The sequence below is a fragment of the Coturnix japonica genome, chromosome 1, assembly GCF_054131305.1.
Source record: "Coturnix japonica strain WE chromosome 1, WE-NBRP24, whole genome shotgun sequence".
NCBI lineage: Eukaryota > Metazoa > Chordata > Aves > Galliformes > Phasianidae > Coturnix > Coturnix japonica.
In genome coordinates, this window is record NC_140663.1 from 43,276,446 (window position 1) to 43,298,181 (window position 21,736).

Consider the following 21,736-nt stretch of genomic DNA (forward strand, 5'->3'; position numbering starts at 1 on the left):
GAACATATGTTTGTTGGTTGTTGTTTTTTTGGGTTTTTTTTTTTTTTGAGTGGCAAGGAGTTTCTCTGAAGACATTTGTAACTTTTCTTTTGTCCCATAGCAGGGTACTCCACAAGCAGAGTGGAGTCATGGGAAGACATGTTATATGGCAAACGATTGGAATGTTTACAACTAAAGTCTCAGAGTTGACTTTTTTCCTTCTTAACTCCTCCAGTTTAATTTTGATTTACTTCAAAGCTTTTCTGTCGCTACAAAATCAAATGTTGATGTTCGCATTAAATACTTGAGTGACTTACTGACTCTTTCCCTTCCCACTTCTGCAGCCCTATCGACAAACCTTCAGATTCCCTCAGTATAGGAAACGGTGACAGCTCCCAGCAGGTAAGACAAAGATAAATCCTGTGAACACATGAATTGAGTTTGTTTGGTTTCGTGCAACTTATGCTTTGAGAGGCAGATACTTTCTGAAGTACGGTGTAATTTTAAACAAAACTAAAATGTGCTACTGCTAATGTTAACTTCATGTTAAACATCATGCTGAATGATATAACTGAAGTAAAAGCAGCCAAAAGTTTTGAGGAGAATTTTCAACTGATAGTGAAGTATATACATAAACTCTCATGACCTAATTGTCTCTCTTTCTCCTTTGGCTGTAGATAACAAACAGTGACACACCTTCGCCACCGCCTGGTTTAACAAAACCCAATCCAGTCATACCCATCAGTTCATCTAACCACAGTGCACGGTCTCCTTTTGAAGGAGCTGTAACAGAATCACAGTCGCTCTTCTCTGACAACTTCCGGCACCCTAACCCCATCCCTAGTGGGCTTCCTCCGTTCCCCAGCTCTCCTCAGACTTCAAATGACTGGCCTACAGCACCAGAACCACAGAGCCTCTTCACATCAGGTATGCACAGCTCCCAGCTTACGGTGCTGTGTATTGTTTGGTTTTGCAGCTGATGTCTAAAACTAAACTCTGGGGTATACTTTATACTGCTCTCTTCAATTCACAAATGTTTTATCGTGCTTCATTACTGCACAAATGAATTGCATTGACACAAACTTTCTTCTGAAAGAAACTTAGAGTTTTCCCAATTTCATGGTGAAGTAATCTGAACATTTGCTGGTTTTCTTAGCCATTTGCCTACTTCTGTGCAACAGACTTCCAAATTTTCTTAGTTATTCTGCATAGTTACTTGAAGACGAATAATCTTTCTGAATTGAGATTATATATATTCAGAAAAGATAAAAGTACAACTAATTGCAGTGACTGGATGGCATAAAATACCACTGCACTTGAGTGAAATGTCTTTTCAGGTGTGTTAGGTGTATTGATGCAGTCTTGGGAATAGTTTACAGTGCTTTGGAGTTCTCAAATTAGAAACCTGAGATGTGGTAGCAAATTAAATGAAACAAGAATGATAATGAATAGAATGTAATGGTACTTTTATCTGGTAGGTTAGTGGCTAATCTTTTAATGTTTTTCTCACTTCTGGGAAATATTTTTAAATAATATTATCAGGAGAATAACATGCTGCTAGGATACTGTACACACAATATTGTGAAGATTAAGTAGCAGTGGGAGACAGTGGTAGCAGCATTTTTTTTTCCATAATTAATAAAAATGTTATTGCTATTACAGTGCAAATGCGAAGAGCATTTTTTTTTTTGTCTGTCCAGTGGCTTTTTTTCTGGAAATGGAGTTGTAGATTTATTTATTTTTTTTGAGAGGGCACTAGGTTTAAGCAGCAGTCTAGTTTCCCTACCAGCAGAGGGAGTTAATGTAAGTGAAGCTGCCTCCTTGTACTTTGCTTTCTTCACTTCAGTTTAAGGAGAAATATTCTGAAAACAGGATTGGCGTGCTCTCTAACTGAACTAAAAAACCTTAAGCAGTACAAGGAAATAAGAGCTAATTGAAAATTCAGGGAAGACTCATTTTTTTTTCTACACTGATGCTTAAGAGTATTTAATAGTATCTTGTAATGCAGTGCCTCGTTTCTGTTATTTAACAAAGTGCATACTCAAGAATTTGGCTTGTTTTTCCATAATAATAGGGTTTTTTTCTTTTTTAACCACTACTCAGAAGTATCTGTGAGAGAATACCCCTCTCCATCCTACTTCCTCACACTCTGTTTCTTGCACAGCATTAATACTTTAAAGTAGCTTAATATTTTAACTCTGGTTACACATCCCTCCAGTAACTGTGTATGTTAAGTATAATATTACATAGCGTTATAATGTTTATTGGTCTCTTTCTACTCTGCTTTTCCTGAAAAATACTTATTTGACAATAGCTTTTATGCAATTGAAGGAATTCTGCAGTAAAACCACAACTTGCTAGTTCTGCTGCTTCAGTTAAAGTAGGAATTTGTCTTTTGTCTGAAAACCAGTTCCAAGCTGATGAATATTGTCTTTGAGCAATTTACAAATAAAAATTACATGAAGGATAAACTGGCAACAGTAAAGCACACTAAGGATGAGATTTTTCTATGGGCGAGTACTCACTAATCCTTGTTCTTAATCTTATTCCTCTCCAACAGAAACTATACCAGTATCTTCCTCCACAGACTGGCAAGCGGCTTTTGGGTTTGGTTCCTCCAAACAGCAAGAGGATGACTTAGGGTTTGACCCCTTTGACGTCACCCGCAAAGCCTTAGCAGACCTGATTGAGAAGGAACTGTCAGTTCAAGACCAACCTTCCCTCTCTCCCACATCTCTTCAGAACCCTTCCCCACACACTACAACTGCCAAAGGGCCAGGCTCTGGATTTCTGCATCCTGCTGCACCCGCAAATGCCAACTCTCTCAGTAGCACCTTTCCAGTCATGCCACAGAGGTTCCCACAGTTTCAACAACATCGAGCAGTTTACAACTCCTTCAGTTTTCCAGGCCAAGCAGCTCGCTATCCTTGGATGGCCTTTCCACGCAATAGCATCATGCACTTGAACCACACAGCAAATCCCACCTCAAATAGTAATTTCTTGGACTTGAATCTCCAACCACAACACAGCACAGGTCTGGGGGGGATCCCTATATCAGGTAGGTGAATCGGGACAGCCATGAATGTGATTAATTTTGTGCTTTCAGCTTAGAGCTCTGAGTCAGGACAGGAAAAAGAAATAGCCAGCTACAAGTGGTAGAGCTATATCTCTTAATTGTCGTACTAGGCTTATGAAGAGAGGGAGAACATCATTTTAAATATGCCCTATCCATGTGGGGTTTTTTTATGTGGATGTTTAGCCTTGTAACATTGAGCTTTATAAGGAAGGTGGAGTATTCTGTGCCCATTCAATTTTGTGCCTAAACAGATTGGTATTTTGGTTCTTCAGTCTTGCCAGACTGGGCTTAAGATTAGTAAGTAGGCCCTAAAAGTGCATTGTGACTTTTGCGGTGATGTGCAGGTGCTGATCAGAGTTCCTAAACCTGCAAAAAAAACTGTAATGATAATTTGTGGCTGATGTCTTGGCTGGGGTTGTTCCCTATTGCGCATAACTAAATGACTGCATAATTCAGTGCTGTTCATTCCTGTACTTCAGAGAGCCTTAATGTTGTGATAATCTTTCATTGATTGAATGCTTGCAATGTGTGTGAGAGGATTCATCCTGACTGTGAGGGCTGTGATGTTGGAATAAATAAATGTGCAGTCACACCACTCCAGGCTGCTCTGGGTGAATTGATAGGTTCTTACAGTAAGCATTACAGCTAAGGAACTAGTTGTAACCATCATTGTTCTGATCAAATTCCAGAAGTGAACTTCTAAAATTGCTTCCACGGTTACTGCATACCTTGACCCACACAAGTTCTCTTTTCCTAGTAGGGAAAAAGTGTGTTAGTTTCTTAATAAACTACAAGCAGAAACTCTGTAAGCTGTTTGTAACGTTGAAGTGAAGAAAACTGGTGCTTGAGGTGTTGCTGATGGCGGGTTTTCTGTTGTTGGATTTTGAGAAGTATCAACTCTACTGTGAGATAGTGACCTAGAAGAAGTTACTTGGTTTTGATGCTCTGATGTAAGAGCTGTATCTGGCTGTTGTTTTGCTGTTATTCATCCCCTCTGAAGACTTGATGAAGCTGCAGTACTGTGCTAGGGTCCTTCAGCTGGTTCATAATAATAGCCATTTCATCCAGAGGACAAATGCCAAGTAGTTCAAATGTCTTTATGCTGTCAGTGCCTGCGTTTTTAAACAAACAAAAAAATACTGTTATTTCTTACATTGAAATGATGGGAGAGGGGTTATCTTTTTATATGGAGTTAAAAATGCAGTGTTTGTAGGAGTGCGAATTGTTGCTCTCTAAACTACAAAGAAGTTGGGAGAATGTTACCAGCCAAAGTTTTGACTTTACCTCAAAGTTCTCTAACTTGACAATGACAGGGTTGGTAGCAGTACTGTCTTGTGGACTAGGAGGGTGGGAAAAATCATTCAGTGTTGGAAAATGATCTGTTTCAGTACAGGTTATTTCTAAGCTTGCAAAAAGTGTTCTTTAAATTGCATTATTTTAATTAATTTTGGCAGTTTGAAAGTGAATTTCTTTGTAGGTCCTTGTGCTACTCCTTGAAGAGCTAGTTGTGTGTTCTTGTGTGCTTTCCCTGTTTGTATTAAGGCAGCAGAAATGATAGTTAAGTGTATCCTTTTTTCTATGCAACTGTTAGATCCAGTTGATCTCAATATCTTTGGCAGTTACAGTGTTAAGAATGGAAAACAAACATCTACTGTAGTCTCTATGGAAAGTTCCTTTGTATTGGTTTTATGCTTTTGTTAACATTGTCGCCTAGTTTATAGTTAGCACCAGTTGCTGCTGTGTAAATGCTCCTCTGCATGTTAGTCCTGGTGTAACTTAAACTTATGCAAACACAGATATACTGGGTTTTTTCATGTTGCCAGAAGTCTCAAGTCAATCTGGCATTGCTCGCTAGTTGGAGCTTGTGTTATTTGTATAGCTTGTAGTACCTTTGCATTTCCTGCAGTGATTCTAACTGCTTCAGAAATGTAAATAATGTGAAAACCAGGAGGTGCCCGTGTGCTTCTTGTTTTGATACGCAACTTAATTGTTTCCAATTTATTTAGTTTCAAATCTATATTTAGAATGCAAGCCTCTCAACAAATCCTTGTATTGAAAGAATAATGCCTGTTCATTATGCTTACTTTTAATCTATCAGCAGCAGGTATGTAATTGTAGGACTTCCCTAGTTTCCCCATTTGATTTAGATTCACCCACTTGATGGGCTTACAGGGAGGGAAGTTGTATATCAATAAAGAAACCACAGAAACAGGACTTTATTAGTGCTTTGTAACAGGCTCTAGCTGGCCTAAAAAGACCACATGTATTGTTATACCCATTCAGTGGTATGGAGAGATTAATAGTAATACACCTGAAGCTCCTCTTGGTAGATTTTTTTTCTATCAACTTGGCTGTTTCAGCTGTAACAATGAAAGAAACCAAGAATAAGCAAAACTTCAAGTTGTTCTCTAACAGGGATCCCCAACTTTTGTCATAGTTGCATGTTTCCCACGATTTCTGATTAATTTTTACAGGTCTATACGTTTCCGAAGCAAGTTATACTTGACCTGTCATTAAAATAGTGGGAAAAATTCTTTTCTGTTCAGTATCTGATTTGTTTGCCTGCTGTGGTTTACCAGCCCATTTCATGTTTTATGTGAAAACAAGCAGCTTTTAAACTTGTCTTTAAACTTGTCTTAAAACTTTGTTTCGAAGAAAACAATGTCTTCTGAAATCCTGCTGCTTCTACTTAATGTGAGCATTAGTATTCACATGGCATGTTATATGTAATATTCTAAAGTGGTCTTTTGTTTCATCTCATATTAGATCTGTGCTGTGTTTATACCTCCAAATATCCAAGTAGTTCTGTTCCATGAAGCACAATAGATTTAAATGGGAGTACACAGGCCCTACCTAGTATGTCTAAGCTCTCATTCAAAAATAATTGGTGTGGCAAACGTCACCATGGCACGTTTGACTTCAAAATAAAACTGACTGACTTGAAATTTGCCGTGCTCATCAGAAATGTCTTTCTCCAGTCTTGAAAAAGAACTTTTTGGCTGTTTCAATCAATTTGAATCCCTCCCTCCCCCAGAAGATATGATTTTGCAAAGCATATGATGTACGGTCCTGTTGCAAGGATCAGTTCGTTGCTGTTCTCTGGAGTGGGACAGGTTAGAAGGATTACAGTGTAATTTAAACTATAAGCAGGCTTTATGAAAAAAGATTGGTTTCTATACAGCTTACTTGTTGCTAAAACGGTCTTAACTTAGATTGTGTAGCTGTTGTTTATCCTTCAGGTAAAGCCAGAGGATGAGAGTAATCTACGTTCTGAAACACTGGCTGGTATTTCATATATTAATTTCATACTTATCCTGAATTTAAGTCTGAACAAAAATGTAGTTGCAAGAACTTCTCAATTTGGTAACAGCGAGATGGCTGAATTGTAACTTTTCCAAGGCTAATTCTATACCGCATTATGTGTATATTCTTCCCATGTATATTAGGAATCTGAGATAAATAGTCAATTGTGAATAGAGAGAGTTAGAGAACGTAAAGAATTAAAGCCTGTTTAGAGAGATATTTTTTTTGTTGTTGTTCTGTTGTCTTTGAAGATAACAGCTGTAAAATCCATCAAATTATTTGATATGTGAAGCCCTTTGGAAATAGCAGCAGACTTTGTGAGTTGCTCCAGGAATTTCAAAACGGGTCTTAAATGTCATAAGTCTCTGTAGGTGGAAATAATTGGTAAATCCAAATATTGTTCTATCAAGGGCTTTTTGTTATTGTAGCTTATCTCTTTAATATGCACAGTTTAACTGATGGAATTATGCATATTTAAAGACCAAGCCAATAAATAGGTGGTCAGACCAATTGCTTGATTTGGGTGCCATCCAGCAGTCATTGCAGTAATGGCATCACATACCTTACCAAGACACTGGTTATCGTGCATATTTTTGAGTCTTGCCTACATTTAGACATAATTCCTGAGCTTTTCAAAACTTGAACAGCTTTACTTGCTTGAATCTTCTCCTGATTCCATGCCCTTAGCTACTGACTTCATCTTGAACGCCAAATCCTTTGTCTAATGCCACCTTTGGGGCAAGGTTTTAGTGAAAGAAGCAAACATCCCAGTATGTTGGTAAAGACTATTGTTTTAAAGACTTTGGACTATGGAGAAGGGTGAGGTATCAGAACTAGCACTGTCCTTTAGTACTAAGTCTTTGACATGGTGTTTCCCAAAATGCAGCTGTATTTCCATTTCGGATGCAAATTTCTTTGTTGTTTGGACTTCTATCTCCTGTTGATAGGAGGCTGATACTCCTAGGTTGATACTTGATACCAAAACCATGACTTGTTTTATGCAGAAGCAGAAATCCAAAGAAACTGAAATGACAGCATAGGTGCTGACCTTTTCCTGTCATTTTTGGCTTAACTTTTGGTATGAAGTTGTAAAACCCAGTCTGAAAATGCTGTGTACAAAACTTACTTAATCCCATACTCCTAACAACAGCTAATGCAGTTTAAATGGTGTTGCTTCATGTCCCTTTATTTGATTGAAGTAGGTTGGAAGAGCATTTTGCTACACTTTTCCTCTTGTCCTGGCAGTGTGTGAAAGGTTTTATGCCAGTTTTAAGTACAAATGGTCTTATACTTAACAGTAAGATGTATTAGTCCATTAACTTTGTTCTAAGCATTTAAAGAAGACTGCTTGCTCCCTTGCTGGTCATCACTGACATTTGGCATTCTGTCAGCAGCAGTGGAGAAAGCACTGCAGCTGAACATTCTTTTCTTTGCTCCTGATTAGATGCATGGCTGCCTGTAGCTGAAGTCTTATCTGATGGGGTATAAATATTGGAAATTATGCAACTAATAGTTTAAGTGCCAGATTTGGCATCTCTGAAGGCCTGAATCTTTGCAGAGTTCAGGGAAGCTACTCTTTGAAATGGACGTTACACTAATATCAAGATTGTAGCTTACTTGAAATTAAAGGACTGAGCACTGCTTTAAAATTGTTTGGACCACTGCAGAGGTCGTGTGCTCTGTTCTCCTCAGCAAAGATGATGCAGTTCTTGGTGTTATCTTTGTTTGAATATTCTGCAGTTCTTGTGCTTGAGGTACCAATTTCTGTCAGGAAGATTCCAGGGCCTTTGCCCTCCTCTTCCCCCGTCTTCTTCTGGCTGTGCTTTGTGCCTGTGTGTGTTCCACCCACCCCTTTGAAATTCAGCTATTATTTATAAGCTCCAGCTCTTGTCTCCTTTTATTTCAGTCAGAACTGATGTTGTATTTCACTGGTGAAGTGTTCAGCACCATATGTAACAAGTTAGTTCAGCGTGGAAACAAACTCTTGGCTTGCTTGCTTTCCTTCCTCTGTAGAGATGCTATTTTTAATGCTGCTAAATTTAAAATAAAGTATGTGGAAGTGGGATTTCAGACTCATTTTTAAAACATTAAATCAAAGTCAAGATTTAAGTCATACTGTTTGAAACTTGCTATGGATATTCCTTGTTGTACCTCTGTTATCTTGTTCCTCGCTTCCACGTACGTTATGTTCAGTAGCAATTCTGACTAACATAACGCAGTTGTGTCATGATCTGAGAGAGCTTCATCCCAGTCACCTGTCCTTTGTCTGGCTATTTCTCCATCTGTCTTAAAATCTCATCTCACCTCCTCCTTACCCCGTTGCCTTTTTGGTGCTGATTTTTAGCAACTGTTCTAAAAAAGCTGTGCTTTTCTTTCTTACAGTTGTAAGGGAGATACTATCCCAAAGAAAGTGTATAAATACTGATGTTTTTGTCCCTGGTAGCTTTGTTTATTCTCTGAGAAATTATAAGTCTTTGATGATTAAGGATGGCAGTGAAAGCCATTTTTTGAGTGGCACACTGCCTGTTTTTAAATTGCATAATTTTGCTTTGAAAGAGTGACAACGTAAAGGAAAGAAAAAGTGTAATGAAAATCCTCCAAGTTCTCTTGGCTGCATCATATCAGAAGAATGACTAATCGCATTAACATAGCTAGATTTGAAATAAATGCTGCGTTGGCTAAAATTTGCCTTAGCGGCTCACCTAATTTGCACTCTGGAGTAACTCTCCAGCAGGATCCAGAGGAAACAAACAGAGGGGAAGGGATTTACAGTCAGCCTCTTCTGACTGAGCCAAGTCTCTAGCAGTCTCACCAAAGGAACTTCAGCAGCGTGGGCACTGGGGCCTTGCCTGTGTTTTAGGGATGGTAGACTGAATTTGTTGGTTTTAAAAGCAAGAACTTCTCACTGCCAAACTCTCTAAGGATGATTCACCTAATGTTATAAAAGCTGTGTGAAACAAATGGTGTCAAACAAAGCCACATTGGGTGAAAGGACTTCAAACTTCACATCCTTATGGATCAAGCCAAATATATAAATTCTAGTTTGATTCCTCAATCTTAACTAAAAGCACAGACAGTTAATAAGCTTTCTACATGAACTTATTTCTAAATCAACTTTGCTTTATTTAAATATATGTTTATATTTAATTAATTTCTATTGGAACAAAGTAATCAGAATTAATTTATTGTCATGAAAGTTTTGCTTTTTAAGTTCCTTGATGCTTTATCTTCCCACGGAATTATGTATCTACAGATATAGCTCATCTGCAGCTGTGACACATTATGGGAAAATTAAAAACTAGGTTTAGAACTTTTCTGTATTCACTACAGTGAATTTAGTACATTCAGTGTACTGAAGCTGTTCTCACAGTCTGGGTCAGAAGATGAGCTGGGAATTCTTGGTGTTCTGAATCTGTAGCAGTATAGACTCTGGCTAATTTTTTGTCAGTTCTAGTTATTATATTGACCAAAGGGAAAACTCTCTATATGCATGCAAATACCCTTAAAGGATTTTCATTTGAAAGGAAAGCTTTTTCGACTGAGAAGTAACATGTAACGTGGTGGGACTGAAGTCTGATGCAGGAACTAAAAGTAAGCAGCAGATACTTCTATGTTAAAATTACTTATTTTCCTCAAGTAAATGGGAGTTGCATGTCCTTCTGGGATTTATCAAATTGTCCTACATGTAGAGTTCAGATTATCTTTGTAATTGCGGTGTCTTAACAGTCTTTGTGAGCTTAGTTTAGGTTTACATTAAGATTTAGTATTATTGTTGGGAAGAACTATGTGTATTCTTAGAGAATCCTCATCTGGATGAGAAATTAGCTCATGTTTTTTCATGTAGATTGAGGTTGTACACTGTAATGCTATATATTTCAGCAGTAAATAATTAAAATCGGTGATAAAAAGGCTGCAGTGCTCCAGCATACTGTGGAAACATCTGACCTGAGCTCAGGCGTATGTTTCAAAGCCAGCTAGAATCTTTGATGTGAAATTTCTTTATAGCTTAAGATTAGGTGCCTGGTTGCTGTAATTATGTATTAGATTTGATCTGTTAAGCAGTGGTTTGTATAAGTTGGTCACAAGGACAGAATACTGATATAAAATTGCTTTTTCAAATCTAATACGAGTTCTGATGTTGTACATTAAAGTGAATAGGAATCGTTCTATCAGATATTTCACTCCTTAGTTACTTAGTCACAGATTATGCTGTCAGACCTTCAGAAAAAAGCAAAATTTAGGGGGAAAAAAAACCACCCTTATTTTCCCCTTTAAAGTGTGTTTTTTAGAATTCTGTGTATTCATCTTGTATTTGATAGTTCTCTTTATGGGCATGAAAAAGTGAAAAACGGTGCTTTTTGATTCACCTCTCTTAAACTGGGTAGATGTGGAATTGATAAAACCATAGAAATCAATGTAGAGTCAAGATAAAAGCTGCTTTACTTGCATTACTTTAAAGTTCAGAGCAGTGTCCCTGTTACCAAATCCAATTTTGTGTGTGTGTTTCTTTGTTCCCCTTGCTCCTGGAGATCATGACCATATGACCTTCATTTAGAAACTGCCCTGGAGAATGATATTTAGAAAGGTCTAACTTGTGGAGATTGCCAAGTTGTTTCCTGCGTATAGAACATGTCTGTGAAGCTTTTACATGTTTTCCTTAAACAGCCTTACTTTTTATTGCTCCTGTCACTTGATATTTCCCTTACTTGAAGTGGCTACTTGTGTTCCTGAATGTGGGCAGATTCAGCCATCTTCTGACAGTGATGCTTTCAGGTCCCTGTGAACCTGCATGAAACCTCATGTGGTTTAAGCTTTCTGGAATTCCTAGAAATCACAATTTTCAGGAGTCTGAGAACCAAATCCTACAGACTGCAGCAGTTTAAGTGCTATTTAAAAACCCTGTGAGCAGACAAACTTATTTATGTTAGTGATACAAGTATAGTTTTTATTACCACTGTTCAGATGATGAAGTGTAGAGACTTTGGTTCAAAAACTTTTGAATGCATCTCACATAGTGGGAATCACTTCATTTTAGGATACATCAAAGTCCTTTTCCTACAGAGTGAATTACTGGACGAGTAAGAAGAAATACCAATAGCGGAAGGTCATTCTAAAATGAAAAGAATCTGTTCTGAAGCAACAGTGGCTTCTTTAACAGAACGTTTCACAGAATGCATGGGCTGGCTTGTGCAGTTAGTTACATGACATTACAATAAGTTCATTTCTTTTCTCACGCAGTGGTTTTTCCTATGAATTTCTTTGGTTTATTTGTGGCTTGTCGGCACCACTGCTGAGTGTTATGGTCACACACATGGTGTACTGATGGGTACTGATTTATTAAAGGAATAATTGCAACTACATTTACAGAATAGTTGACTTTTCAGCAGGACAAGATTATATAGGACTCCTGGTATAAAGACATTTTACGTTTTATGCAATAAGTACAGTCCGATTCTTGTATTAACTTGGAATATGATTTTGGCAAAGAACTGTGCTTGTGCTCTTATGTAATGTGAGGATCTTGTTCTTTGTTCTTAGTTAAGAAGGCACTGTTTGAATGTTGATACAGACTTGATCACATTGAGCTCATCTCCCACCAAATGCATTAAGATTTGGTGTCGCTTTTACCCTGGGCATAAATGCTACGGAACCAAATTTGGTACACCTCTGTTTATCAGAATACATTGCTATGAAACAGCCTGTTTGGTGTCATAATTGTTGAATCTGTTCATCTCTGGAAACTCAACTTTCCACTTGACCAGATAGGATTATGAAATACACATCAAGAGGAGACTGAAGCTCTGTATAGTCAAGAGAACAATATTTAAGTCTGTTTTTCACACAAATAGTGGTGCATTCAGTGAAAATTATCAGGTTATTTTCTTGTCCCAGAGACTAGGCTGGGAGGCATCTCTAATGTACTCTGTTTTATCTTGATGTGTAAAATCTTTTCATTGCTGTTAACTGGATTTGGACTTGTTTTCTTCCATGTTTTCCTACTATCCTCAGTAATCCTGCTTTAAAATATGATGAGGCTCTTGAAGGAGACAGTATTTCTACTACTTCAGAAAGAGGAGTACTGCATTGGGTCTCATGTTCGTAGTATCCAACTCAAGTCTGTTAGCCAGTCAAAAATTAAATGTATTTTGTATCAGGAAGTAAAGTTGGCTGAAGTAAGAAAATGCTATTTCTGGTGGATCTGTTGTTTCTGGAAGTTAACCCTTTGTAAATATGGTACTAGCTTTATGGTAGCCATAAACTTGATTAATGTGTTGAGGTGGCTCGTTCTTGTGAGATGGTGGATGTAACTTCTGTGTAGTCAACTTGTATTTTTACTCACATTTACAACCTGTTAGACTCCAGCAGAGACATGCTGATTTAATTGTTTTGGTTTGAGTCCTGCTGTATGGCGCTCAGAGATTGATTGCTCGTGGTACTAGTTTGCATCAGGATCCTTTCTAGCTGAATATATCACCTGATCCCTAACAGTAACTGAGGATTCAGAGAGTGGTGCAGGAAGTGGGGAAGGGCCTTGCCATTGATGCTCTATCAATCCCAGCTTCTTTGACCCCCTAATGCATGTAATCACTTACCACATCCCATATTACAAGAGTAATGACTGTATTTCTCCTCAGGGGCTGGGAGAAAGCTGAGAAGCTTTGGTTTGTTGTTTTCAACTCTATTTATTAGTGAAGCTGGAAACCTCTTACAGGTGCCTGAGTAAAGTGCTGCTTGCTCTTTCTCTGCTGTCAGAAGGCAAGGATCTCTTTTGTCGTAGTTTGCCTTTCAGCCTCCACAGTCTCAGCTATCTGAGAAAGGGACATCTGGAATCTGTCTCTTTTTGTACCCAGGAGCATTAGATTTTGATAAATAAAACTTCACTGTTGCTAGCAAATATCATTTTCTGATGTTTGAATTCTTGTAGCAAGTCTGTTTTGTACTGAAAGTTTTCCTTTTACTCTTATGTTCTGTGGTATGCATTGCCTGTCTCACAGGTGGCCTTTCACCAACAAGTGTCAGTCTTTTCCATTCCTTCAAGAGGTTCCACAGAAAGTCTTGTCTTGCAAATGCTTGTTATCCTTCTGGTCTCTTACAGACCCTGTACTATGTCTTCAGTATATGGAGTATAACATGACAATAATCCAAATGGCCTACTGCCACATGGGATTTGTTTTCCTATTCCATTTCTTATTAATGGTGTCATCTTGGTGGCTTAGTCTTCACTGAACTTTCTCAGTGATGTTAATTAGCATAGTTGTGCATGTCCAACGCATACATTGCAGGTTTGTAGTTTATTTGTTCACTCATGAGCTTTGCAGACCTGCTGGGGATTAGTAATATCTGTAGTTAAGCCCACAGGGAGCTTGCAGATCCCCAGCTCACGAGTATTTAGCAAGTTAGCATACACTTGGTCTTAGTAAGAATCTTGTGTGTTTTGCCCAATAGTTGAAGTAATTAAACTGAACTGTGTTGCTTTGCACAAGCTTTTGGAAGCAGTGTTGAGAAACTGAATTGGAAACTGATGCTGTGCCATGTGGAATCCATCACAAAGTGATTTCTGTGATGGTGAAAGGGTTAATTTTCCTCAGAGAGATGAGTTTTGGAACTTCTCAAGCTCTTTAACACAAATGCTTGGAAGGGCAGTGGGCAAAATCAAAGCTATTTCTGGCTATCACTTAAAACAATTTGTTTTTAACCCGGGAAAAAGATTGTGTAACTAGATTTGAAATAAATGAATCTTACAGGTCTCAATGAAAAAGTAATTGGACCAAGTTCCTTAAAACTGTGTGCCTTCTTATTGCAAGGAAACAAGTGGGAGCTCTAGGGAGAGCAGGAAGTAGATTGTATTTACCCAGTAGTAGAAATGGAAGCCATCTTTATGCACTATGACTCAATAGCAAATGAATAGCAGTTAGGACAAGTCGGTGAAAAGCCTGCTCTTTGCATCTGCTGTCACTTGCGGATCATTTTCCTGCCACACATCTGTATGGATAGAGTGATGCATAAGCTGGGACTCTGGGATGCTTTTCTCATGTCTGTGTGCTAAGGTTACTAAAAGCTTGTCTGAGTTACTTGCTTGAAGCAGAATTGCGGTTCTGTTACTAGTTTGTTTTTGGTTTTTTTCTCTTCCTGTAGCACTTAAAACTTCAATCTCTAGATGAAACGTGGTGCATGTATTAAACAACTGGAGTTTAATTCTACAGGATTTTTGACCTGTTGACTCTTTGCTTATGCTTGAGTTCTTTCTTCCCCATTGGGGTAGTTTGTGCACTGCCCTCTAAGTGATTGCTTAGCCTCAGCCAGTGAATGGGGATAACATCACTCAGTCATCAAATTGTACCCTACAAACTTATCCAGGCAAAAGGGATGATCTTGGTAGTATGTTCCCTGCATTTGTGTTTTTTCCCCTTTGAAGGCTCCACAGGTAGCAGCAGTTTGGCCACAGATGTTCTAGATGTCAGCTGCTGACTTGCAATGCAAGGGACATGCGTGCAGATAGCTGCTCCAGCACAGGCATCTGTATTAGATGTGTGAAGAGATAGAAACAAATGCAGATGTTCCGGTAGTTGTCACTGACCAAGTGGATGTAGCAGATCAGTATAGCAGTTTGTTTCTGAGTTCAGCTGGTGATAGAGGCTAAAGTGTGATTTACTGTTATTTGTGATTAAAGTTGTTACAATTCTAGAGTGAAAGGACGACTTACGTGAAGTTTATTTTAAAGAGAAAATACAAATTCAGTCTCAGAAGGGAAAGTTCATTATGAAAGCACAAGATTTCAAGAATTTGCTTTTGTGATGCTACAAAAGCATAACTAAAGACATCAGTTCTTCCTGAGCATTACCCCTTACAAAAATTGCCTGGGGAGGCTTAGTCTCAAGGGAGTCTTTTTTTCAGGGTCTAAGTTTAGCATTGCAAGATAGCAATATCCTCTACTTTTCCATGAAGACTTAAATCTCTTCTGCTGTCAATGAAGTAGAAGCGTCATATATGCATATTGCAGCAATATCCTGGTTAACATCAAGATCTTTTCTTCAACTAAGACAGGCAGAAATGGCTTAAAAATACAAGTTGTTTTTGTCAGAGAGTAGTACAAGCATATTACCCACCATTCTCCTTTTAAATATACTTGACTTCAAGTTAATATTAAATATAGCTTTCAGTATTGGTTACAAATACCAGGATGCTCTTGCATGGTTTGCTTCTGCATACCTAAAGAAGGAGATAGTTTGAAGAATCTGATCGTTTGTTTTAGATAGCATGGTTTGCAACTTGTGTTTGAGGATCATTTGTTGTAATGCTAACAACCAAATCGTCCCTTTTCAATATGTGCCCTGAGTAACTTAACCAAGTAGTTCAGATCTGACAGTTGTGGTATCCACCTGGTTTGCATCTAACCAAAGTTTGAGGATGTTGCTGTGCCAGAACTTACTCTAACGGGTCTTTTAAAGAATTTTTTTCTACTGTTCTTCAACTGCAAGTGGAAATCACGTTCCTTCCAACTTCATGAGAACTTAGTTACCATTTTTTTTCAGAAGAACACCAGTAGAGCTGTGAATGACCAGCCTATAACAAAACAAAAAAGGCTGTGATATTCCCCTGCCTCCCTGGTTCCTCGAGAGCTTTAATTATGTTCGGTTTCTGTAGCAAAGCCCTACCTAGCCTTTCTTCATTTTAATATACTTCAAAGAAAACAGCCCTTTCAGATCTGCTGCCCAGTGATAAAGCAGATGAATTGGGTGACCTGATGTGTGCCAGAGGTCTTCTCGTAAAGGATCTGGTATGTTTTACCTGATTAGTAATGGAGGGAGAGCCTCCGTGCCCTCGATTAATTGAGTCCATGGACTGAAAAAATGGGGAATTGGGGGAGGAGTTAAATCTTTCTCCCACTCCCTTACACTTGGTTTAAAACCTGCCAATCCTCTGGATAATTAATCGACTTTATAAACATCAACCCTAGTTTTTGGTCAGGGAAAGTATTAAATGCTTGATTTTAAAAAGTAAAAACAAAATCCCATACCCCACCAAAGAAGGACATCTGTTTCTAACTTCAGCTTTTTATTTTTTTTTTTATCTTTCATTTTTTTTTTGTTGGTAAATCTCCTAGACAACAGCAGTTCTGTAGAGAGTTTAAATATGAAGGAATGGCAGGACGGGCTAAGGGCACTTCTACCGAACATTAACATCAGCTTTGGTGGACTGCCCAATGCTTCCTCCCCCTCCAACGCCAACCACAGTGTACCAACGTCCAACACTGCCACCACCGACAGCCTGAATTGGGACAGCTCTGGCAGCTGGATGGACCCCGCAATCATCACAGGTAATCGTTTCTCACTCCTTCAGCTCCGCTGGCAAACCATCCAATGGGTGTTTGGCACAAACTTGATTTACGTCTGGAAAAAAAATGAAGTCAGTATGCGGTGGTCTCTTCCAGCTTCCAACCACAAAACCTCCAGGGTTCAGGAATGTGTGGAACCTCTAGGTATAAAGTGTCGCCTGACCTGTTGCTGTGCATGCCTGGGACCTTTGCAGGCGGTCAGGATGATCAGTGCTTATCTATAGGGTCAACCTAGGTGTCCCTTCCACTGGATGGCATGTCCGGTATGTGCGTCGCTGGTCCTGAGGCACTGAAGATATTAACTGGACTTTCCTATTTAAAAAGGGACGTACTCCACTTGTTTATAAAGCTCTCTTTTATAAGGCTGTCTGGTTGTGTTTCCCTGCTAGAAAGGCTGAAGCATGAGTCAAGTAGGCAGAGTAGGAACTGAAGCACGCAGGGTAGTGGTAGGGGATCAGCATGGTAAGGTCGTAGAAGCAGGGATGCAGTTGCTGCACAGAATGCTTGATAGAAAAAGTGCTCTGAAGGGAAACTTTCTCCTACCTGGATTTAATGTTAAATGTTTTACGGGCAGGGTACTTATATATAACAATGTAAAATGCATTCTTTGTACAAACTAATAATGTTTTCTCATTGTTGCTTTGTGTTAGGTTAAATTGACCTCCTTCATGCTCAGCTTTTTGCTTCTGCTCTGACTTGTCCGTATCCTGTTTTTTCTTCTCTTTGTAGGTATCCCAGCCTCCACAGGAAACAGTTTAGACACCCTTCAAGATGACAATCCTCCACATTGGCTAAAATCTCTTCAGGCCCTCACAGAGGTGGATGGCCCCAGTGCAGCACCGTCACAAACACACCACAGTAACCCCTTCAGCACACAGATCCCTCTGCACAGAGCCAGTTGGAATCCCTACTCTCCTCCTTCAAACCCAACCAGTTTCCATTCCCCACCCCCAGGCTTTCAGACAGCCTTCAGACCCCCCAGTAAAACCCCCACAGATCTACTACAGAGCTCAGCGCTGGATCGTCATTAGGGAAAGGAAGAAAAAGAAAACCAACGTTAGAAATGCAGGAAGTGTCCCACCCTGACTCCTCCCCACACCCACCTACTGTTCCCTGTCATATCTTTCTTTCTGAAGAATCCAGTTCCTGATCAAACCTCCCTCCCCCCCCCAAATGCACTGCCATCACAGGGTCGTGGCTGGATCTTTTTCATTAAGTTACTGCTGAGCCAGTGTTTGAAATGCACTGTTGGAAATAATTTTCTAAACATTCTAAGGGAGAAAAAAAAAAAAGAGAGAGAAATCAAAATGCAGTCTCAATGCTTAAGGAGAATATTACTGTCTTAGTCTTTTGCACACGAGTATTCCTGCCTAGTGGAAAAGCGTCAGCCTACAGTAGGGGATAAAATTCCATGCAGAACCAAATGCAGAAATACAGCAAAGGTATTTAATTTAATTGAAGTTACTGAGCATGTGGGGCGAGCAGTGGCCTACCATTTATTTAGCATTCAGTGTGGCATTACACAGGGAAATTGCTGGGTTGTAGTTTTGTTTTCCTGCTCAGAAATGAGGCCTTTGCATCACTCCGTCAGAGGTGCGATGCGAGGCGCGTTGGAAGCCAGAACTCTTATAGCGCTGAGTAAACGGCGTGTTGCTGAAGAGTGGTTTAGAGACAGGAGAATTAAGGTGTTCTTTTCTTTTTTGGTCTTTAATTTTGGCTTTAGATTTCAAGTAAACTTTTAATGTTTTAAAAGTATTCACAGATTTAATACCTAGCGTATACATAAGGTAATTATAAGCAGCTGAAACACGAGTGATATTTACTTCAGTCTTTCTGTCTCCTCTGTCGATCTCTCTCTTTTTTTTTTTTTTTAAAGAAAATAAAACCCACAAAGATTCACCTGATTGGGGCACTCTGGGATAGCACTGCATTGGGGCCACATGATCATCATCAGGAGCAACCTCTGACCTCCTCTGCCTGCAGCTTTTACTTAACCCTGTAGTTTCTGGACGTTTGTGCAGTATTGAAAAGACAGGAAAAAAGAAACAGATAAACCTGGTTATAACCTGACGCTAAAACTAAAACCAAGGAAATGTACCTCTTTCTTCAGAATTAAAACTAAAATCTTAAATAAAACAGAGAACTTGATGATGACTTTGTGTTGGCCTTTCTTTTTTTAAGAAACTTGGGTTTTGAAGCATTGCATCTGGTAAAACTGTATATTCTTGCATGGTTCCTTCCTCCAATTTGTCTGAAATGGAGCAACTTTTCCATTGAAATACTGCACTGTGTGATAACTTTTGTACCAAAGGATGGAAAACGCGTAGAATTGTTACATTTTTGAAGGGATTCTGATGTATTTACTTGTTATAATAGCTGGAGAATGCCTTTAACCCTTATTGGCATCATTTTAAATCTGAAGCACGGAATGGTGAAGTTTACACTTTCTGAATTGGATATATCATGTCACTTGGGACAGACAGAATATAATAATGCCTCAACACATGACAAGAATCCTAGTTAGAACTTGCATCCTTGTTTTAAACAAAGGTGTGAAGTATTTTCACTGTGCAGCAGGGCCTGAAGTCTTAGCTGACAGATCTCCAACAAGCTCTTCTATTTCTAGCTGGAGACCTGCTCTGATACTTAAAACCAGCAGCCTTGTGACTGAGGTGCTGCGTTTAATCTTTCAGAGCCCAGTTCATGGGGATGGTTGGGGAGCCAGAACTAGAAATGCCTGAGCAGAAGGATTTCTCACCTGTACAGCTTGGTCTGGCTGCCTTCCACAGGACTGAGAGCAGAGCCCTGAACCCTAGGCTGGCAGGGGAATGAATCTGGTGTCCGGTGCTGATTCCTGCACAACTGGACATTTCACTTTGTTCAGCTGCGTGGGCCTCTGCTGGTTCCTCCTGAGGTTTTTTTGTTGTTTATGGACTGTTTGTTCCTACCGCAAGAAGTTCTGTACAGGCACTTTATTGAAAGGAGGGAGTTCGCGTGTCTGCTTCATATGTGTAATCATCTCAGTGTTTGGCCTGCCTTTCTTGTTGTGTGTATTATGAACATCTTCAGTACTTCCTTGTGTGATAACAAGACCAGTGCTTGGCTAACTGGGCTGTGGTGGAGATGAAGTTGGAGAAAGAGAGAATGGATCGTACACCTCCAAAATGAGTATGAACGCACGTTAAAGGAAGGAAGGGAGTTGTTAGCCAAAGAATTCTCTGTTCAGTTGTAGTAATTGTGGGTTCAGCAGTGCTGTGTTGATGCTGAAGGTTGATTTAAAAAGTAATCATCATCATCTTACAAGGAAATTGCATTTATCTGGAGTGACAGCAGAGGGTATAATGTCACTTCCTAGCTACCTACAAGCTCATACTGCTCAGAACTGAGGTGAGTTGTGTTTTGAGAGGTGGCACAGTGCTTCAAGGTCCGGGCCTTGGAGCTGTCACCCATCCCACCTGAAGGGGCCATAGGAACTTCTAACTCCTGAGGTGAGTGAATGCCAGCAGACAGGAAATCCTAGTGTGCACAGAGCAGAGAGGTGTGAAGTGCTGTTTGCTGGATGGTGCTACTTTACAGCTTCCAGCACTGTGCAGCTCTGGTTAGTGATAAGAATGCCTACCACTGATGTATTATCAGTCACTACTGTTGAACATATGGGTAGTAACTGTAAAAACTTGTGCTCCTTCCTTACCTCCTAAATCCCAGCGCCTCATTTTCCCTGCTTTGGAACATCCTACTGATGGGAAGCAGCTCTCGAATCCTATCTATGAAATATCATCAGAGCTTTGGGGTACGGTGTAAGAAACGGTGTAAACTCAGTACACTTTGATCTCATATACAGCACTTGAGAGAGTGAGATCTTCATATTTCCTTCCTCCTGGAGTCTGCCCTAGACTTATTGCTGTTATGTGACAAAAAATGGTTCAGGATGGAGCTGATGTGGTGATACTGGTGTAGCATTACCAGGGCAGCAGCACTTAAAGCAGCAGTCTAGAAAGCTTGTACTGACACAGTGTTGCTCTATTCTTCTGGGGACCATGAAGAATGTGTCTTGAGATTTCATAGCTTTAGCACCTGAATGTTACAGGTATTAATGCTAATCTCGCCCAGGTCTTCAGAGAGGGTCTGACAGTCCATAGCAGGCCAATAAGCTGAGCTTATCTGAGGAATGTAAAATTTTGACCAAAACTTGTTTAAATTATTTCTAAATAAGCATGCAGGCTGAGGTTTCACAGTGTGGAATCTTACCCTTAATGCCTTGTTATCAAGAACTGAGGATGAGTTCATTCTCTGTTCAAATAATAAACAGCTGATGGTGAAGTTTGTTTGGGATAGAAATTGCTTTCTCGTTCTGTTCACGAATTACCTGAAGCTTGTTTGTAGCTACCTTCCTTCTCCTTCCTCTTCTGACAAATGGTGATTCCTGATGCCTCACTGATGGCACCTTCCTAGGGCAAAGCTGATCACAGCTCTTCACAATCTCAGTTCTTTGCTGGACTGAGGCAAGGTGAGAAGGAACTGTGGTATAGATCGAGTGACTGATAGGGAAACCTGTGATAGAGCTTGGCTTCCTGCACTTACCCCATCTTCCTTCATTCTCCTGCCAGTCTGAGATAGATTTTGAGGATGGTCTGCAGGTTCCTCCCTGCTGATGATCTGCTCTTGAAGCTTAGATTGCTTCTGAAATGTGCATCACCACAGTCTGCAGTGAAAGCAGGTGTCAATCTCTACGTAGCAAAAGCAAAAACATAACCCCGTTCCACTTCTTTTGCTTGGATCCAAGGAAATGGGAACTGTGAATGTGTCCCTGAATGTGGTTTTCTGGTTGGGATTTCTTGCATGAAAATCTCACTGGACAGAAGGGAAATTGTAATGAGATTCCACTGCGAACCATTCTGGTGCCCTGCCAGTGAGTGGGAGCACTGGGCAGCTCTGATGCTCACAGAGGTTTACCACAGTCTGTGCAGTCTGCCAAGTGCCTCAGGGCTGAGTTAGGCTCAGCTGGAAAAAGAGGGAGGGGGAAAACATCAAAGGTAGGGTAT

At 39.7% G+C, this 21,736-nt stretch overlaps 1 protein-coding gene across 22 annotated transcripts in view; it reads left to right on the plus strand.

Annotated features, from left to right (window-relative positions):
- Window positions 1–18,848, plus strand: part of CNOT4 (CCR4-NOT transcription complex subunit 4) — a 67,074-nt gene extending 48,226 nt beyond the window's left edge. For 13 of the 22 annotated variants that reach the window (XM_015859263.3, XM_085538957.1, XM_085538935.1 and 10 more), the window contains 5 exons: window positions 324–381; window positions 657–906; window positions 2,540–3,037; window positions 16,464–16,676; window positions 17,424–18,848. In XM_015859263.3, coding sequence (XP_015714749.2) covers window positions 324–381; window positions 657–906; window positions 2,540–3,037; window positions 16,464–16,676; window positions 17,424–17,725 — 1,321 coding nt within the window. In that variant the 3' untranslated portion in view covers window positions 17,726–18,848. The remainder of the gene's footprint in view (window positions 1–323; window positions 382–656; window positions 907–2,539; window positions 3,038–16,463; window positions 16,677–17,423) is intronic. The other 9 variants (XM_015859337.3, XM_085538965.1, XM_085538970.1 and 6 more) reach the window with 1 other exon arrangement.
- Window positions 18,849–21,736: the final 2,888 nt, after the last annotated feature.